The 18687-nt window shown below is 43.8% G+C and overlaps 1 protein-coding gene across 4 annotated transcripts in view; it reads left to right on the top strand.

Moving 5' to 3' along the window:
• The window catches only part of TRRAP (transformation/transcription domain associated protein), a 162280-nt gene that overhangs the window by 94110 nt on the left and 49483 nt on the right, over positions 1 to 18687 (top strand). For all 4 annotated transcript variants that reach the window (XM_035131728.2, XM_060283007.1, XM_035131726.2 and 1 more), the window contains 5 exons: positions 6799 to 6990; positions 10328 to 10523; positions 12196 to 12461; positions 13287 to 13387; positions 16574 to 16775. In XM_035131728.2, the coding sequence (XP_034987619.2) occupies positions 6799 to 6990; positions 10328 to 10523; positions 12196 to 12461; positions 13287 to 13387; positions 16574 to 16775 (957 nt within the window). The remainder of the gene's footprint in view (positions 1 to 6798; positions 6991 to 10327; positions 10524 to 12195; positions 12462 to 13286; positions 13388 to 16573; positions 16776 to 18687) is intronic.

Raw genomic sequence — 18687 nt, 5'->3', positions numbered from 1 at the left:
TAGGGCTTGCTGATCAGAAGGTCTGTGGTTTGAATCCCTGCGACGGGGTGAGCTCCCGTTGCTCGGTCCCAGCTCCTGCCAACCTAGCAGTTCGAAAGCACGTCAAAGTGCAAGTAGATAAATAGGGACCGCTACAGCGGGAAGGTAAACGGCGTTGCTGTGCGCTGCTCTGGTTCGCCAGAAGCGGCTTTGTCATGCTGGCCACATGACCTGGAAGCTGTACACCGGCTCCCTCAGCCAGTAAAGTAAGATGAGCGCGCAACCCCAGAGTCGGTCACGACTGGACCTAATGGTCAGGGGTCCCTTTACCTTTTTACTCCCCAGTCAAAACCGGGCTCAGGGCGGCTAACACCAATAAAATTACAATAAGACATAAAAGAAAAGAAAACAATTAATTAAAATACAGATTAAAATACAATATTAAAATTTAAAATGCAGCCTCATTTTAAGTAGTCCATAAATCCAAAGCATGAGGGAGGAAAACACAGGGGTCAGACTGAATCCAGGCGGAACAGCTCTGTCTTGCAGGCCCTGCGGAAAGATGACAAATCCCGCAGGGCCCTGGTCTCCTGTGAAAGAGCGTTTTATCAAGTTGGGGCCAATACTGAAAAGTATAGGAAGATGCTACCTCCCATCTCCATTCCAAGTACACTGGAGCGAAGTGAATACTGCTAAAAGTTATGGGCAGCCTATTTAGTTTGGGGTGGCTCTTTGCTTTACTTCGTGTTTGAGCCACCTCACACGAGGTGACCTCCAGCAAATCCATTCTCTTGCTGTTTATGCTCTTAGTCGCAGGAAACCAGTGAGGACTATTTCTTCCCTTCCTTGGATGATGATGATGATGATATTATTATTATTATTATTATTATTATTATTATTATTATTATTATTTTATTTATACCCTGCCCATCTGGCTGGGTTTCCCCAGCCACTCTGGGCAGCTTCCAACAGAAGTATTAAAATACAATAATTTATTAAACATTAAAAGCTTCCCCAAACAGGGCTGCCTTCAGATGTCCTCTAAAAGTCTGGTACTGTAGTTGTTTTTCTCTTTGACAACTGGTGGGAGGGCATTCCACAGGGTGGGTGCCACTACCGAGAAGGCCCTCTGCCTGGTTCCTTGTAACTTGGCTTCTCGCAATGAGGGAACCGCCAGAAGGCCTTCAGCACTGGACCTCAGTGTCCGGGCAGAATGATGGGGGGTCCTCCTCTTTGTTCTCTGTTAAAACAGCTATGGCAAACCTGTGGCCTTCAAGATGGTGTTGGACTGCAGCTCCCTTAGCCTCAGCCAACATCACTAAGGATAATGGGAGTTGGTCACAGGTTCCCTATCTCTGATGTCAAACCTAAATAGAAAACTACAGGTTACGAGCTTGTTCTGATGTAAAGGGTTTTTTTAATCATTTACCTGTGGTTGAGCAGTTTAGAGTGGGCTTTGAGATCACTTCCCCACCCCCTTCAGGAACACCAATTCCCCTACTAAGTAGCTACATTAAGTATTTATATTAACTGATTTAACCAGGGTTCCTGCTTAAGCAATAATCTGAAATAGTCTCACATTGTGATTTCAGAAACCAGGTTACAGGTCCGGTTGAGGCTTCTGTACATCAAATTGTGGGAGGCAATCTCGCCCTTGGCCTCAGGTAGCAAAATGTCTTGGGCTGGTGCTAGTTCAGTTGGTACCCTGGTTAGCTCTAAAGTCACTGCTGATGCGCCTGATAACTTAGGCACAATGGAGAAAAGCATGTTTCAGGAACGTGACAATGGTGGAAAGTAGCATGTGATTTGTCAGCCAGTGTCCTAGGAATAGCTGCCAAAATATCCATATGTAAGAAATACTGAGAAGAGAACACAGTCATTTTCTCTTTCATAACTGGACATGGTTTTTCAATAGTTCTGAGCTTTCATTTGTTTAGTTTTGGCTCCAGAATTTGCGCAATAGTCTCTCTGTTTACTTTCTTAAAGCCAGCGTTGGGAATGAAGGCATAAAACACTCCTGATGGCTAATTGAGATGTATTTCAGTTCGGGTGGCATAATTTTAAATAAAAAATGCGTTAGTGATAGATCATCCACTGCTTTATTCAAAGGCAAGATGCCCTGCGTTAGTCCTTAATGGCACTACCTTGCAGAACTTGCACGGCGTAGCTCAGCAACCGAAAGGACAAGAAATCAATAAAAGATGTTTTGAGGCTTTAGTTAGCAAATGGCAGAAGTGGAATGGCTCAGACTGCTCATCGTTCAAAGTTCTTAGTCAAAATAATTGCAGCCTGGGCCTCCAGCAATTAATATTGCAGCCAGCCATGTTACAATAGTACAGGTGATGCATCTGTTTTTCTTAGTTTAAAATCATGCCTTAACACTTTTTCTGTTAATGAGTTTATTTTTCATTTTAATTCAGAGGGGTAAAAATAAACATAAATATGGATGCAACAGAAGACATTTGAGAAAAACAGCAGTCAGGAGGAATGGTTCCAATACTGTGCTTGACTCTTAGTCGAGCATGTGTTTCACTGGCCCCAATTCAAATGTTATGGTTAAACCATGTCTTGTTCATTGGCACTGTGCCTTGAGCTTATATGCTACCTTCCTCGTTTTCTGTTTTGCAATAAATATAGTTTGTTGGGATGTCCAAATCAGGCTGGTTGGGATGATGAACAGGCTGGTACAGACATAATATGTAAGTCATGGTTCATGCTAATCATACTTCAAAGCATGGTTTATGTTCCTGATGCACAGGCAAAATATAGTTTGTATGATTTCCCTCTGCCTCTTCCTTCCCTAAAGGTCCCTAGATGCTAAGCCATGGTTCCTCAGATTGCCTTGGTTTAGGCATCAGAGCAGAGCATGACCTGATTTTACACCTGAATTATATCGCAGCCTTGGGATTTCTTCTTAATAAGTCGAGGTGCAGAATAGGTTAAATGCCTAAACTTATTTTGAGCTGCAATTTTGTCTCCTCTATTGGAGTAAAGAGAGTTGGAGGATGTAGTTGTTCTAATGTAGTAGCTGAAAAGCAGCAGTTTTCAAATAGGTGAGTTTTGCCCTTTATGACACACCATATAGTTACATCCCATCTCCTTTGCCATCTCTACTGAGCAATGTGGATTTGTATTCCTTTCATAGGAACCACTTGAGAATATATGAGGTAGAACCATGTGTGTGTGTGTGTATGTACCTGAGGAGTGAGTCCTTAATAAAACCGAGGCTGCTGTAGAGCATTCAAAATCTAGTAGATTGCTTCAGGGCGCTCTGTTTTTCATGTCTAAAATATCTTGAGTGTGTGTTTGGGTTGAGTGAAATTCATGCTGTATTAAACATTTATAAAGCTAAGTGGCTGCGAAGAAGGGAGGACTGGTTTCGATATATAGCTCCTTCTTGTCTCACTGGTACATCCATAATTCAGGCATGTGGGGGGGGGGGATATTTAAGAACTTTTCTACCTTGATGCGATTTATTTCTTTAAAGATATAAAAAAAGGCTCAGTAACACTTGCTCAAGTATCAGCATCATCCACATAGTAACTTGTCTCTGATTGAAGCTTTCCCAAGAATCCCAGCATGAATCCCAATGAAGTTCATATTTAAGTCAAATGACAGCTCCTTGCTCAGAATTCTGTGTTCTTTCTTAATCTGGTGTGCTAAACTCAGCTGTACTCTTCCCCCACCCTTTTGTGCTTGCATAAGCTTTCAGTTCTTTGCTGAGCTTTAATGCAAAGCTACGGGGTGTATGTAACTAGGAAGGTGGCAGCATGAGCAAAGAGACGAGATGTGTGTGAGCAGACCTAGACGGGAGCTTGCAAATGTAGTGAGAGACCAGTCAAAATCTAACTGCAAAATTTGTGAACTGCAGACCAGCTGTATTGTGCAGCATCATACTCTTTGAGCTTCCCAACCAAATATTATTATTTATTATCCCGCCCATCTGGCTGGGTTTCCCTAGCCACTCTGGGCGGCTCCCAACAGAACAATAAAAACACAATAAAAGATCAAACATTAAAAACTTTCCTAAACAGGGCTGCTTTCAGATGTCTTCTAAAAGTCAGATATTTGCTGATGGGAGGGCATTCCACAGGGTGGGCACCACTACCAAGTAAGCCCTCTGCCTGGTTCCCTGTAACCTCACTTCTCGCAGTGAGGGAACCGCCAGAAGGCCCTCAAGCGCTGGACCTCAGTGTCTGGGCTGGACAATGGGGGTGGAGATGCTCTTTCAGGTATACTGGGCCGAGGCCATTTACGGCTTTAATGGTCAGCATCAGCACTTTGAATTGTGCTAGGAAACGTACCGGGAACCAATGTAGGTCTTTCAGGACTGGTGTTATATGGTCTCGGTGGCCGCTCCTAGCCACCAGTCTAGCTGCCGCATTCTGGATTAGTTGCAGTTTCCAGGTCACCTTTGAAGGTAGCCCCACGTAGAGCGCATTGCAGTAGTCCCAAGCGGGACATAACCAGCGCATGCACCACTCTGGCATGACAGTCTGCGGGCAGGTAGGGTCTCAGCCTGCGTACCAGATGGAGCTGGTAGACAGCTTCCCTGGACACAGAATTGACCTGCGCCTCCATGGACGGCTGAGAGTCCAAAATGGTGTAGTTGCATTGCATCTTGGAACTGCGGGTACTGGAGTTGCCACATGATCTCAGCACTAGAGCTCATCATCCTCCCAGCCTGCAACACGCTGCCATTGCTGGTGGTTTATGCTTCTTGACATGTGTGGGAGCAGCCAAAGGCTAGAGTATACCCCGAGATGGAAATGCAGTAAATAAACAAATTCAAGGGCTGTGTAGGGTGAACCCGTTCCGCTCAAATCAGTGGCAACATTTTCATGGAATTTGAGATTTGGATTATCTGGAGACATCAGTAGTAGGATGGATGCTAGTGGAAAATACGACTATGTGGGGCATCCTCACGCCCAGGAAAGCCGTCTTGCTTCCTGTGAAATATTAGCAAGAAGCTTTGCTCTCCGTGTCCAAGTGCTGCTATATATTGTTTCATAACTGTGGATTATGTTTGAGGTAAAGGTCCAGAATACTCTGTACTTTTAGCATTGGTTAAGGCCCTGAAGGACAATCTGGGAAATACAGGCAGACACAGACACACATAATATTGAGGAATTTAGCATAGGAATGAAACGGGCTACGTATTATCTCCCTCCGCTGTGAAATAGGGAGCTGAAATAAACATGTCTTGATAAAGATTGCTTCCAGGATGAAGGAGTCCTTTTATCTTTAAAGGGGTGGCCAAAACTTGAGTGCAGCCATAGGAAACGTAAAGTTTTCTGCATTATTAAGAAAGGAGGTCTGGCGCTCTAGAGGACAGATCCCTGCTGCATTCCTCTCCCCTGAAAACTGTACTTTACTCAGCTGTTGGGCATTCACTTTCAAACCCCTGTTGGTTTAAAGTTTGAACAGAACCACAATCCCATTCATGGACGCCCAATCCCTTCAATAATTACGGAATCATTTCATAATAATGATCATCCTCATATTTTGGTGCTGTTTCCACGTGTCTTCCCCCCCCCCTGCAGCTGTGCAGTACTGAATAGATTGCAGGGTAAAATTGAAGCCTTGAATTGCAGCCAAGTGAATTGATCATGTCTGACAGCTTCGCGTTGTGAAGGCTTGCAGGCTGAATCGACGTGACAGCCACCAGCAACTGCGGACATGGCATAGCTGGAGCTTGGATTGAAAGAGAGATTTTCAGTAATGAGGCCTATACTAATGAACTAAAGAGAAAATAAGCTGTAAATTGAGCTGCTCTGATTTTTTTTTTTAGCCAGAAAACATGTTTTTCATAAGTACAAGGATGTTGAGGCCTAATTGCCTCCATGCTGCTTCTACATTTATGCCTACTGTCCACTTTCCACTGGAGGCAAATGGCGCTGGTGTTGCTTAATGCGACAATTTTGAGCCACCTATATAAACTCAGTACAAAGAACTGGAGATCTTGATCTCGACCAAGCAATGGAAAACTGTGTTAAGTTCTATACAAGTGTGTCTCTGGACCTCAAATTGAGACTCATACACGCAAAAATAATATTTAGAATGTACTGGACTCTATTATGCTGGTCATGGACAAATTTAACGATACTTGGAATTCATTTTTATAAATGCTGTATTAGGTTACGGTCTGGTTAACTGCAGTAACAACTTTTTTGTAATGTCTACAAGTTTTTTTGTTAGGTTTTGTTTTCTGTATGGGTGCTATTTCTTCTTCTTTGCATCTTATCTTACTCTGTGCACTTGTAATTATGTACTTTTTAATCTTTAAGTAAAGAATATAAAATAAGAAACTCCCACCTGCTCCCACCAACATGGTAAATCATTGGGCATGATGGGAGCAATGCAGACTGGAGGGCCACAGGTTTCCCTCCCTTATTTTAATGTCCGCCAATATTTTAAGCTAAGACACAGCTTGTTTTAATGCCTGTGTGTCTGCCAACAGACCTTGGTTTGTCTGGAGCTCACCAAGTCAGGGCATGAAACTATTAAGTTGATAACTAGTTTGCAATCACAGTTTTCTAAATGTGGTTAACTGTTATGAATCTTGCAAACTATTGTCAAGCAACAGTTTGGACCCCCTGCAGCACAAGGGCAGCTTCATGGAGACAGGTGTGAACTTAGGAACTTGAATCCTGGGCAGACGGAAAGCGAGCAATTCTGCAAACCATGGTGTGAGTTTTTAACCACGGTTAGCAGAAAGCACGATTTTGCATTGTGTCTGAAAACCCAGCCACTCTTTTTTTTTTTTTGCGCAGTGTTTTCGCCTACAAATAGCATTGTAATGTCTCATTTTGCCCCAAGGTGGAGTTGAGTTGCCCCAAAGAGATGGCATGGAAAGTCAACATGTACCGTGGATACCTGGCAATCTGCCATCCCGAGGAACAACAGCTCAACTACATAGAGCGTCTGGTTGAAATGGCCAGCGGCTTGGCTATCCGGGAATGGCGAAGACTTCCTCAGGTGGTTTCACACGTTCACACGCCCCTTCTTCAGGTGAGCCAGAGATTGCTGTGAGTTGTCAGACCCTTCTTTCCGGGGGTGGGTGGGTATTGTTTTGCTGATTTGTTTTTCATTATAAGCTTGTTTTTTTATCCTGTATTTTATTCTGCGAACTGCCCTGAGATCTTACGATGAAGTATATAAATCTCATAAATAAATTTAGGACCCTCCTAAGCATGGAGAACTTTTTTGCCGTTGCTGCAAAATGTGCTTCTGAGAAAGCTGATCTTTAAAATCAACATGCAGGCTCTGTACAGAAGTTTGTTCCTAGGTTTCCTGTAAGGAAGCATGCAAAGAGCAAGGTTATACACATGCATGCACACTCATCTTGATATGCCATGCCTCTCCTCCCCCCCCCCAATGGCACTCAGTGAACAAAAAAATATTGCAGGACATGTTATTCTCTTTTGTTTATTAGATCTGTTACCTGTCCTTTACTGTCAGGCCCCAGGGCGGGTTGCAGCAATATAATATACAATTATTAAACAATTGCAACCATAAAAGAAGCAAAGAAACAGTTCCATACATAAAACCATTTAAAATAACCTCACAAATGCAAACTAATATCTATATAAATTGTTCTAATAGAGATGCAGACTGGGATAATAACCTCCACTTAAAAGACTTGTTGGAAGAGGAAAGTATTAAATCAGTGCTGAAAAGGCAGTAGAGATGGAATATAATGGGAGGGGCTTCCAAAGGGTTGGTGCCCCCACACTAAAGACCCAGTTCCTATATCATATGGAAGACCCCCTCCTAATAAGATGGCATTTGGAAGAGTCCCCTCCTACAGAGAACAGTGATGGTTGATAGTTTACCACGATGAACACACCTAAGAGAGGCTCTTCTGCTCCTCCCACCATCCCTGGCATAGCAGTAGTTTCAAACCAGGGATCATTGTTTTGATTCCAACCAGGAATCAAACCTCGGCTACAAGTTTCTTGGTATGAAAACGAACTACGATAGCTGGTTCAGATGTAAAACTAAGCCGGGGATCATGGCTTGTTTCTTCTGCACATTGGCAGGGAGGAGATAAACAGAGCATGGTGTTTGGACAAGGCCATTGAAGACGGCGTACTTCAGCTGTAGCATTCTACTGAATATGACACCTGTACTTAAATACATGAAAAATGGTAACCTCTGGCACAGTTCCTTTGGCTGTTCTCTAGCCTGAGCACCATTTAAATGAATGGGAGGTGTTCTGTTTATTTCAATGGAATCTTGCCCAGCCAAACTTGCAAGAGAATTGTATTTATATTTCTTCCTTGCCTCCAATTAAGGATGTAATGTTCATTCACTCCTTCCTTATGTATGCTCTACAAATGTGTTTGAAGATGGCGAAATGTCAGACCCGGATTAGAAAACAAATTGGAGGTTGTCTATGCATCCTGGCACCCCTTTTGTGGCATTTTCTGCCTTTTTGTTTTAATGACTTGATGACAAACTTCAGCCTTTCCACATACTAAGATGAGAGCATGTCTGAAAGAGTTAAGATGAATAATAGGCAAAGTGCTGCATCGATCTCTTTCAGTAAGTAGGAGCTACCATTTCAGTTTGCCACATGCACACAGTTGTAAGAATTAATAGTGATAAATACATTCCCCACACTTCCATGTGCATTGCGTGGCGTGTCGAAAACCTTCATATACATTCTCATTGTCAAATTGCTAAAATAGGCAGTGAATGACAAAGTTGCCAGCATGGCAATGAAGCTACTCAGCAGTAATTACTTTTTCCTGTATCAGATAGTGAGTGATTAAATACCTGCAAGAAAATTAAATTTGCATGATGAATGGGAGTAGGATGAAGGTTAAGCTATTGTGAGCGCTGAAATTCTGGTGATTGTGTGTGTGTGTGTATGCCTATGTGTTTGCAGGTACTGGTGGTGTTTCTCTCCTTAATTTATTTTGTTCCCAGAGATTTGTGTGTACGTGTAGACAGATTTTTTGGGTGGGGTGGGTGGGAGGCAGTTATCTTAGTTGATTAATAGCTAAGACAAGTGTTCATCTCTCAAGAAGCTGCTTTCTAAATGGTTACATCTCTACAAAGGATTTGAATTCCAGTAAAGCTTATAGGCCTGCCCAGAGCTTAACTAACTCTGTGCCGCTTTTTGGTGGCTGTCAAAAGTGCTGCTGCATTGCATTTGTCCTGTGTAAGGTGAGTACGTATTAGATTTGCAGAATGTGTTTGAAGGAAGGGCTGTTTGAAGTAAGCCAGAGTGGGGTGACCAGGGGTCGCCAACCCTTTTGGATCCATAGGTATATTTGAAAACTTGAGAGTGTGCTATGGGCAGCATCATAAGGGGTTGGTTCTCTTTCTCCCTCCCCAAATCACACAGAAAAAGTTTATGCACTCCTCTCCATCCTCTTTTCCAAGGCGTCTGCATAAGTCACATCCAGTAAATATGCATGATTTGCATTATTTCACACACACACACACACACACACACACCTCAAATAACCTCTAAATAAAACAAATTAAAGTTTACAGTGGCAGACTGAAAAATTAAAAAATATGTATCAGGTGCCTGCTAGCACCACAGAAACATTGATCCAAGGCAGCTGGAGGGTACCTAAGATACCTACCTGTATCTTAGGCTGTGCTATTTTACACATGCTGTTGCATCTAGTGCATCTATAAGCTCTCACCCATTTGCACTCCTGGTTTCCAGCAGTGCTGTAAGCTGAGTAGAGAGGAACAGTGCTCAGTCTAGAAGCCAGGAACCAGATTCTGAGTCCCTGTGATGGTCAGTTTAGCAGTACTAGATGGCCTTTGCAGTACTATTTCCTGGAGAAAATCAAATCATTTTATCAGCTTTTTTCCCTTAGCTATGAACAAAGCTTTCATAGACCCACCATTTTACTCTTCTCCAAAGCAATTCAGAGACATGTCACCAGCTGTATAATGCCATATGGCCAGTGAGTGGCACTTCAAAAACTGCGTGTTACATGCCGTTGGAGACAACAGCTGTTTGGTGTTGGTGTTGGGTTAGCAAGACCCCTGCCATGATCTTAAAGCAGCTATTCTGTCCCAGGGAATGTGTGTTGTTTTGCATTAATGATTATTCATGGCCCTGTTTGTTTCCTTAGCAGAGGGTGGATAATGAACCTTGATAATCTGATCAGCAGCATTAAACGAAATCAACCAACTATATTGTGACGTTGACTTTTAACATTATTCATTGTAATGTGCGAATGGTCTTCAATGGGCAAAACAAATCACTCAGCTGTCGGTGCTGCATGTGGTTAAGACAGTTCCCCCCCCTTTCCCCCTTCCTACTGAGGAACCAATGACACATGTGCTATAACTTTTACAATCTTCATCCTCCTAGGCAGCACAGCAAATAATTGAACTTCAGGAAGCAGCCCAAATAAACGCAGGGTTACAGCCGGCCAATCTTGGGAGGAATAACAGCCTGCATGACATGAAGACGGTTGTGAAAACTTGGAGGAACAGGTTGCCAATTGTGTCGGACGACTTGTCCCACTGGAGCAGCATTTTCATGTGGAGGCAACATCATTACCAAGGTAAAAACGCCCCAGTCCCATTATATCCTATTTCGGGGAAGATACCCTCCCCTTCCCACCCCTCGCATAAAAGGTATGAATTTTTGGCTTTCAAAAATACATAAGGAATTGTGATCTAATTCTTGGTTGGCAAGGTGATTATTTTATTCCGGCCTTCTAGAAAACTATTTTCTAAAACTGTTGTATCTGAGACCTGTTCCCGGGACAGAAATAAAATGCAAAAAATTGAGGGTGATTTTAAATTTCCATTTTCATAAGCAGGTCTGGGGAGAAAAATCCCCAGGCACCAAAACAGTTGATGCTGGTTGATTTAAACTTCAGGCTCTTTATAAGGCTGGGGCTTAGGTGCATGAAATGTTTTCCCACTCTGTTGATGAGGCACAATCATGTATATTTGACAATGTGCATCAATCTGGGCATTGAAGCATTCAGAGCCAAGGCTGGGCGGGCAGGTATTTTTATCCAGCTTTTTAATCAAAATATTTTCTGAGCAGCTTACCAATAGATCAAGTCGCATAGTACAATACAGACAACAACAAAACTCAGTAAAAACAACAAGACAAAGAAAGCAAGTGGAACTAGCATAGCACAGGCCAGCAACATAAGGAAAGCCTGGGTACAAAAAACGATAGTCACATGGTCACTGAAAGCTGATGGATTTGGTGCCAGCCACATTTCCACTGATGCAGGACATCTGAAAAAGTCATTTCCCTGGTGTTCACCTATTTAATTGCTGGTGGCTAGGAGCACCCAAAGAAGGGTCTAGAATAATTAAGATAATCTGACAAGTTTGCATGAGAAAAGACAGGCCCTTCAGATGCCCAATTCCCAAGCAGCATGAGGTTTTAGATGGTTAAAACCAGCACCTGGGATTGTGTTCAAAAGTTGCCCAGGATCAGTAACATAGCTGCTGTCTTAGGACCGGCTTAACTTTCTGAGTAGTGTTTAGATGTCTGACACCGGCTGAAGGAACGGAACACATTAGCCGCTCTTGCTGTGATACGAGTCACTTCAAGACATGAAGGATTGAGTCACTGGTGCTGGGAGAAAGCAACTGCTTGTGGAACTCATGCTGTGATATAGGTTTAGTGAGATGCGAGCAAGCCAAATCTCCCCCCAGGCTAACAAGTCCCACCCCCTCCTGTGATGTGACTGGGAGGGGGTGTTTGAAAGCTTCTGCTTTAGTTTAAACGAGCCCATGTCAGAAATTTCCAGCTGTGTGGAAGGGGAAGCATGCGAGCCTTGGAGGAGCCTGGGTTCATTCACGTCCTTCCAGGGATGTCCAAACTTTTTTCAAAGAGGGTCAGATTTGATGACGTGGACATGCGTGAGGGCCGACCAAAGTTATTGACTTTTTTAAGAATTGAAGTTGTTGAGCTTTTTTCAAGATTCCCCCCCCCCCAGTAAATAAACCGACACAAGGGTCGAATTAAACCAACCAGCGGGCCGGATTAGGCCCCTGGGCCGGACTCTGGACATGCCTGTTCCTAGCCACAGTTTGCTTGATTTCTCAGTGAGCTGTAAGGTATTGAAGAGATGGCTTTGTGGACTGAAGCGATCCAGTGATTTGCACGCCGCCTTAAGGATACAAACGTAACGATGAATCAAAAATAAGCATGTGCAAATTCATTTAACGTAATTTAAAAAGATTTGCTCTCTCGTGTTTTCCTAGCCATCGTCGGTGCATATGAGAACAGCACTCAGCACGATCCTAGCTCCAATAATGCCATGCTGGGAGTCCACGCTTCAGCCTCCGCCATTATCCAGTATGGGAAGATCGCTCGGAAGCAAGGGCTGGTCAACGTGGCTCTGGACATCTTGAGTCGCATTCACACTATTCCAACGGTCCCAATTGTGGATTGCTTCCAGAAGATCCGACAGCAAGTCAAATGCTACCTCCAGCTGGCTGGAGTCATGGGCAAAAACGAGTGCATGCAGGTATAGCAACGGCACATGTTACTATGGGGCATCATAACGCAGTGGAATGTTGATGGTGTTAGGACTCTGGTTATGTAAGCAATGTTAAACGGGATCAAGGAGTTTAGTGTGTGTTCTGTTTTGGATGGGCTTCCCTTGAAATATTAGGTTGCCACTTGCAGGAGTGTGTGTGTGTGTGTGTGTGAGAGGGGGGTGGGGAGGAGGGAGGGAGAGAGAGAGTGAGATGCTATAGCAGGGGTAGTCAACCTTTTTATACCGCCCACTAATGCATCTTTCTTGATGGTAAAATTTCCTTACCGCCCACCAGTGCTCGATGGAAGGAGGATTCAGCTTGTGCCGTAGAACCCCCTACCGCCCACGTAGAATCCTGAAACGCCCACTAGTGGGCAGTAGGAACCAGGTTGACAACCCTTATGCTATAGGCCTAGTTAGCCATTGTGACACAGATTGCTTTCTACCAGTTTCGGCTGGATTGCCAGCTGTAAACACTTCTCATTGGATCATGATTTTTCTCCTTCCCCCCACCCAATGCCCACCCAATGCCTACATTTCCTTCCTGCTTGAGCCCCCTGCCCCTTGACAGTGCAAAATGGTAAAATATCAATGCACAAATTGCAACAGCGCTAGTATGGATATTATCGCCAGTTCTGGGTTCCTGGTTCAGAACAAGAAAAATGTGGACGGCATGACTCTTCGCCATTTGGAAGCTCATGAAATATCCTTTTAAAAGTTTCTATACTTCCTTTTCTTTCTTCTTCATGCGTTTCAATTTGCCCGTGATATATATTTTACAGTTCTTGCTGTGTAAAAAAATCTATTGAACAGGGCCTTGAGGTTATTGAATCAACAAATCTGAAGTATTTTACCAAGGAGATGACTGCAGAGTTCTACGCGCTGAAGGGAATGTTTTTGGCTCAGATTAACAAGTACGTATGACTGGGTTAGGTGTTGAGCACACATCTGGGAATGTATACGCCAGAACACTGTGATTCAGAGGCTAAGTAAAAAGCCGCAGTTGAAAAAGTCACAGCTTCAGTGTGGGTGGGAGTAATTACGCTCATTATCTGTACCCCACACTGCATGGAAGAAAGATTGACTGCAGCGGCCCACCTGTGTGCTGAGTTTCCCAATGGTGATATAATTATTTTTTAAGAGTAAGCAGGGGTGTTGATAGTGAGGGATCATTTTTCTTATTATTTGTTTTAGTTCATAAAATGTATACACCGTTTGATCATTAAAAAAAAAACCCTCAAAGCGGTGTACAAAAAGATAACAGTAAAGTCAAGAAAAATTAACAAACCTACTTTAAAACATAACAAAAGTTAAAATACCTAAAAGCAATAAAATCACCTCAACTTTCTAAGCATCTGGATAGCAGGTGTTTTTAAGCAAGGAGCTGAAAAGAGTACAGTGAAGGCTTCTGTTTGATCTCAATAGGCAGGGAGTTCCAAAGTGTACATTAAATGATTGAGCTCTTACCAATGCGGAACGTGTATTAAGTGGCCCGTGTAGCAGTGCCAGTTCCACCTATGGAAGCGGGCTCACGCGGGATGAGATGATCTAAAATAAATGGTAAATGCTAAAATAAATGGTAAATGGGGGTTCTCTGACCTCTCTCTTTGGCAGCCCCCACCAGGCCTGTAATCTGATAGAGATAGAAGAGATCGCAACTGGAAGTTAAAGTGAGGTAGTTACTTTTGAGAGAGGGGCTTAAGAGCATCCTTTTGCACTGGAAATCCCAGGACCTATCAACCTCTTTAAACCCATTCCAAACAATGTAATCCTAGATATAAGTTCAGTTCAAAGCAAGTCTCATTGAATTCAGTGCATCTTATTCCCATACTCCCCAAACCCCACATTTCTCTTAAGGTTTAGCACCAAATGGCCCACCCCGGACAGCGAAGGCAAAGAAAAGGGATAAAAACTCACTCAGAGACATGACCCTTCACGGGCCTTTTCACACTGCCTCTCTCTATTGGCAGTTGTTTCCCCAATGTCATTAACCAATGGCACTTGGCGTCACCACGGCAACCAGAGGAGAAGGACCCAGCTAGCGTCCATTATGTTCATTTCAACCTGAAGGGGGGAGGGCAAAGAGAGGGAAGGAGGGAGGGGGAAAGTGAAAGAGTCTCTGAAATTCCAGTATAAAACTGAAAGCCTGTAGAACATTGGTAAAGCTTGTGACAACGATTTAGTGGCCCATATACCGTGGTACCTCTACTTACGAATTTAATGCGTTCTGAACGCACATTCGTAAGCTAGAAAAATTTGTAAGTCAAATCCCATAGGAATGCATTGGGGGGGGGGGAATGCGCAAGTCGAAGCAACCCTATCTAAAAATTCGTAAGTAGAAAAAATCCTATCTAAACCGCATTCAAGATGGCGGACGGAGCTCCGTTCGTAAGTAGAGTCATTCGTAAGTAGAGGTACCACTGTAGTAGAGAGAGCTATAGAATACCAGTCTTCAGCTGGGGGATCGGGGCCCACAAGTGGCTCACAGTCTGCCCCAAGATGGGCCACACCAGTTGTACAACTCTTGCTTTTCAAAACTATTCCAAAGGGGGGAGAAGGAGAGGAGAGGTTTAGGGTACCTCTATCTACATCTGTTCGGCAGTAGTTTGAGTGCCAGCCGTTCCGCGCAAACAGATTTTCAGACTCCCTCCAGATTGAACTTGATGCACTGCGCCACTTCGCATGCTGAGAATGCAGGAGAAGCTGTTCGTTGGCACTCTGCTGTAGCCACTTCAGAGGCGGAAAATCAATGTGCTTTTGAAATGTATACCGCCTAGCTTCACAATCGCTTACGGCAGAAGGAATCACTGTCCTCTCTCCGGAGGAAATCTAGAGAGAATTTTAAATAGGGGAAAGGTAATTAATTTAGCAAGGAAGTGCAATGTGCTCCTTTTGAACAGCCGCAAGTGCGCCTTTAGAAGGTTTCTCCATCAAGACGGGCGGGCTGAATAATTTACACTGCTTATCTTGCCATCAAGGACTTTCAAGTGGCAACTTTACCTATCCTCTTGTCAAAAAATGTGGTTCCTGTACAGTGTCGGAACTTATGCTCCCAATTTCGTGTTTTTAAGCTATGTGCCAAAAATCGTTCTTTATTACCCTTTCCCAGCTATCGACTGAATTGGGACCCAAAGGTCACTTGTGCAGTCCCTCTCCTTCCCACTTGGCCTGCTAGGCAAAAGGAATAAAAGAGAGTCATCAGGGGTGTCAGTGATAGATAACCTGAGAGGCGAGGGAGAAAGGAAGTCTAAAGACAAATCCTGTTGTTAGCAGGAGAAAGCCGTAATAAGGCAAGCCATTTATCAGCCTTTTCCTTCAGTAATAAGTTGCCGCGCTGCACAGCCTAGGACACGAAAAGCTGTTAGCAAAAAAATAAAGTGGCTGAGTAATACCCTGGCTAATTAGCTGTTTAATAAGCTATTTGACAGATAAGGTTATTTTCCATTTGCCATGTTTTTCTCCTGGTTCCATCAATTTTTTTATTGCTGCAGGTTGTTACTCCAGGTTATGTGGTCCAAACTTAAGTAAAACTGAGAGCAGCTTCTGACACTTACGCTGATGCAAAGGAACAGGAAGTACTGATGCCTTGTGCTTCCTGTTTCTTTGCATTGTCATAATGTCTGAAATAGGTTTCTTGTGTCTTCCCCAGAAGGGAGCTGTGGATTTTTGCAGTTTCTCAGCGGGAGGGAGGAGTTGCAATAAATCAATGTTGGGCTTTAGGCTGAGGAATAGGAAGAATGAATTCATCCAGCAGACACATAATTTGGGTGGGGAATTTGCACTGGCTTCCTCTCGCCTCTAGGATATAGAGTACAGCTACTTCCTTTCCCCCCGATTATTATAAAGCAGCCTTTGCCAACCTGGTGCCCTACAGATGTTTGGACTATAACCGCCATACGCTGGCAGGGGCTGATGGCAGCTGTCATCCAAAACATCTGGTGGGGACCAGGTTGGTGAAACCTATTACAAAGCAACACAGGGATGTTTTTATTTTTAGTATGGGAAACTCCAGATTCTGCTGTTGCATTCCACCCTCCCTTTGTTGTTCATTGCGCTTGTTAAAGTTCAGCAAATATCCTGCCCTATCATGTTTTCCCCAGGTCTGAGGAAGCAAACAAAGCCTTCTCTGCAGCTGTGCAGATGCATGACGTTCTAGTGAAAGCTTGGGCAATGTGGGGAGACTACTTGGAAAATATATTTGTGAAGGAGCGTCAGCTGCATCTCGGGGTCTCGGCAATCACTTGCTACCTGCATGCCTGTCGCCATCAGAATGAGAGCAAGTCCAGGAAGTATTTGGCAAAGGTGAGGCCCTTTCCATCTGGCCTAGGGGGCGAGGCCCATGCATGCTATGTTAAATATGTATTCTGTAGTTGACCTCCTTTGTAATGTCTCATTTTGAAATCTTTAAGATAATATTTTAGTTTTCTGTTATGTTGCTTTGACTATATACTCTAGATTTGATTTGACTTCAGATTGTTCTATTTATGTTTTATTGATTTAATATGCTGTAAATGGGACACGGGTGGCGCTGTGGGCTAAACCACTGAGCCTAGGGCTTGCCGATCAGAAGGTGGGTGATTCGAATCCCCGTGACGGAGTGAGCTCCCATTGCTCGGTCCCAGCTCCTGCCAACCTAGCAGTTCAAAAGCACGTCAAAGTGCAAATAGATAAATAGGTACCACTACAGCGGGAAGGTAAATGGTGTTTCCGTGCACTGCTCTGGTTCGCCAGAAGCGGCTTTGTCATGCTGGCCACATGACCTGGAAGCTGTATGCCAGCTCCCTCGGCCAATAACGCGAGATGAGCGCCGAAACCCCAGAGTCGGTCACGACTGGACCTAATGGTCAGGGGTCCCTTTACCTTTACCTAAACTGCCTTGAGATTTTTCTTAAAAAGATAAAGCAGTATAGAAATTTAAAAAATAAAATAAATACCGTGAACGCGGGGGTGATTGTGTATGTGGGTTATAAGAGGAGCTCTGACGTTTCTGCCTGACATACAGATTATACCGTTGGGAATGGGCTGTTGTGACAAGGACGCTGATACGGCACATGATTCATGCGTTTTAAACACAGGCTCGGGGCTTCAGCAGATGTTGGTGAGCATAAGCATTAAACGGCAGACAGGTTGTCAGAGGAAGTCAACAAGCACACTAGCTGTGCGGACAGCGGCCTTTTGCATTCTAGCACAGTTCACCAGAGTTCAGGGAAACGAAAGATTGGGTGTTCTCTCGCCTTCTTCTTTTTTTCCCCATTTTGAGGACAGTCATCCTTGAAGATGGGTGTCCAACAGGCGTTGTCAGGTTTCCCTTTCCTTTCCCAATGCCATCTATCAGGGCAAAGAAATGGTCTCCACAACCAATTGGCAATTTGCCAGAGCTGACTCAGGTTAGGGGATGGAGAGGTGAAACTATCCGTAGCCATCAACTATCTGCTTTCAAGGAAAGCGGTGGAAATTCAATTGACTCAGATATTCTCCCCTGATACATAATGAACTACCCAGACGCTCCTGAGGCCACATTTTTGCCCTCCTCCATTACTTAAACGAGCAATGCAAAGAAATTGTTGTTGTTTACTCGTTTAGTCGTGTCCGACTCTTTGTGACCCCATGGACCAGAGCATGCCAGGCACTCCTGTCTTCCACTGCCTCCCGCAGTTTGGTCAAACTCATGTTTGTAGCTTCGAGAACACTGTCCAACCATCTCGTCCTCTGTCGTCCCCTTCTCCTAGTGCCCCCAATCTTTCCCAACATCAGGGTCTTTTCCAGGGAGTCTTCTCTTCTCATGAGGTGGCCAAAGATGTTTTGGAACTACAACTCCCATGATCCCTAGCTAACAGGGCCATTGGTCAGGGATCATGGGAGTTGTAGTTCCAAAATATCTGGAGAGCCAAGGTTGCCCATGCCTGGATTATAGCTTCTAGCACCTGAGCTTCAGTTGAACTTCTGTTTAATCCAAGAAGTTCTAAAATGGATTTCTCCCCTAATCTTTGACAAATGACTACTATTGTGCCCTGTATTTAAAAGAGAGAGAGAGAGAGAGAGATTTATTTGGGCAAGTTGCCAAGCTAATTCAAACGTGAGTTAGTAAATGGCTCTTGCAGTCTTTCAATACTGCTTTCGTTTTAAATGTAAAGTGTGCATAAACGTGACCTGCTGGTTATCTAATTTTTTTTTTAATGTACTGTTTTTACCAAACTAGATTTGCATTTGTGTA

The sequence above is a fragment of the Zootoca vivipara genome, chromosome 14, assembly GCF_963506605.1.
Source record: "Zootoca vivipara chromosome 14, rZooViv1.1, whole genome shotgun sequence".
Classification (NCBI taxonomy): domain Eukaryota; kingdom Metazoa; phylum Chordata; class Lepidosauria; order Squamata; family Lacertidae; genus Zootoca; species Zootoca vivipara.
Note: the sequence above shows the minus strand (reverse complement) of the source record. Positions and strands in the feature narration are given on the sequence as shown.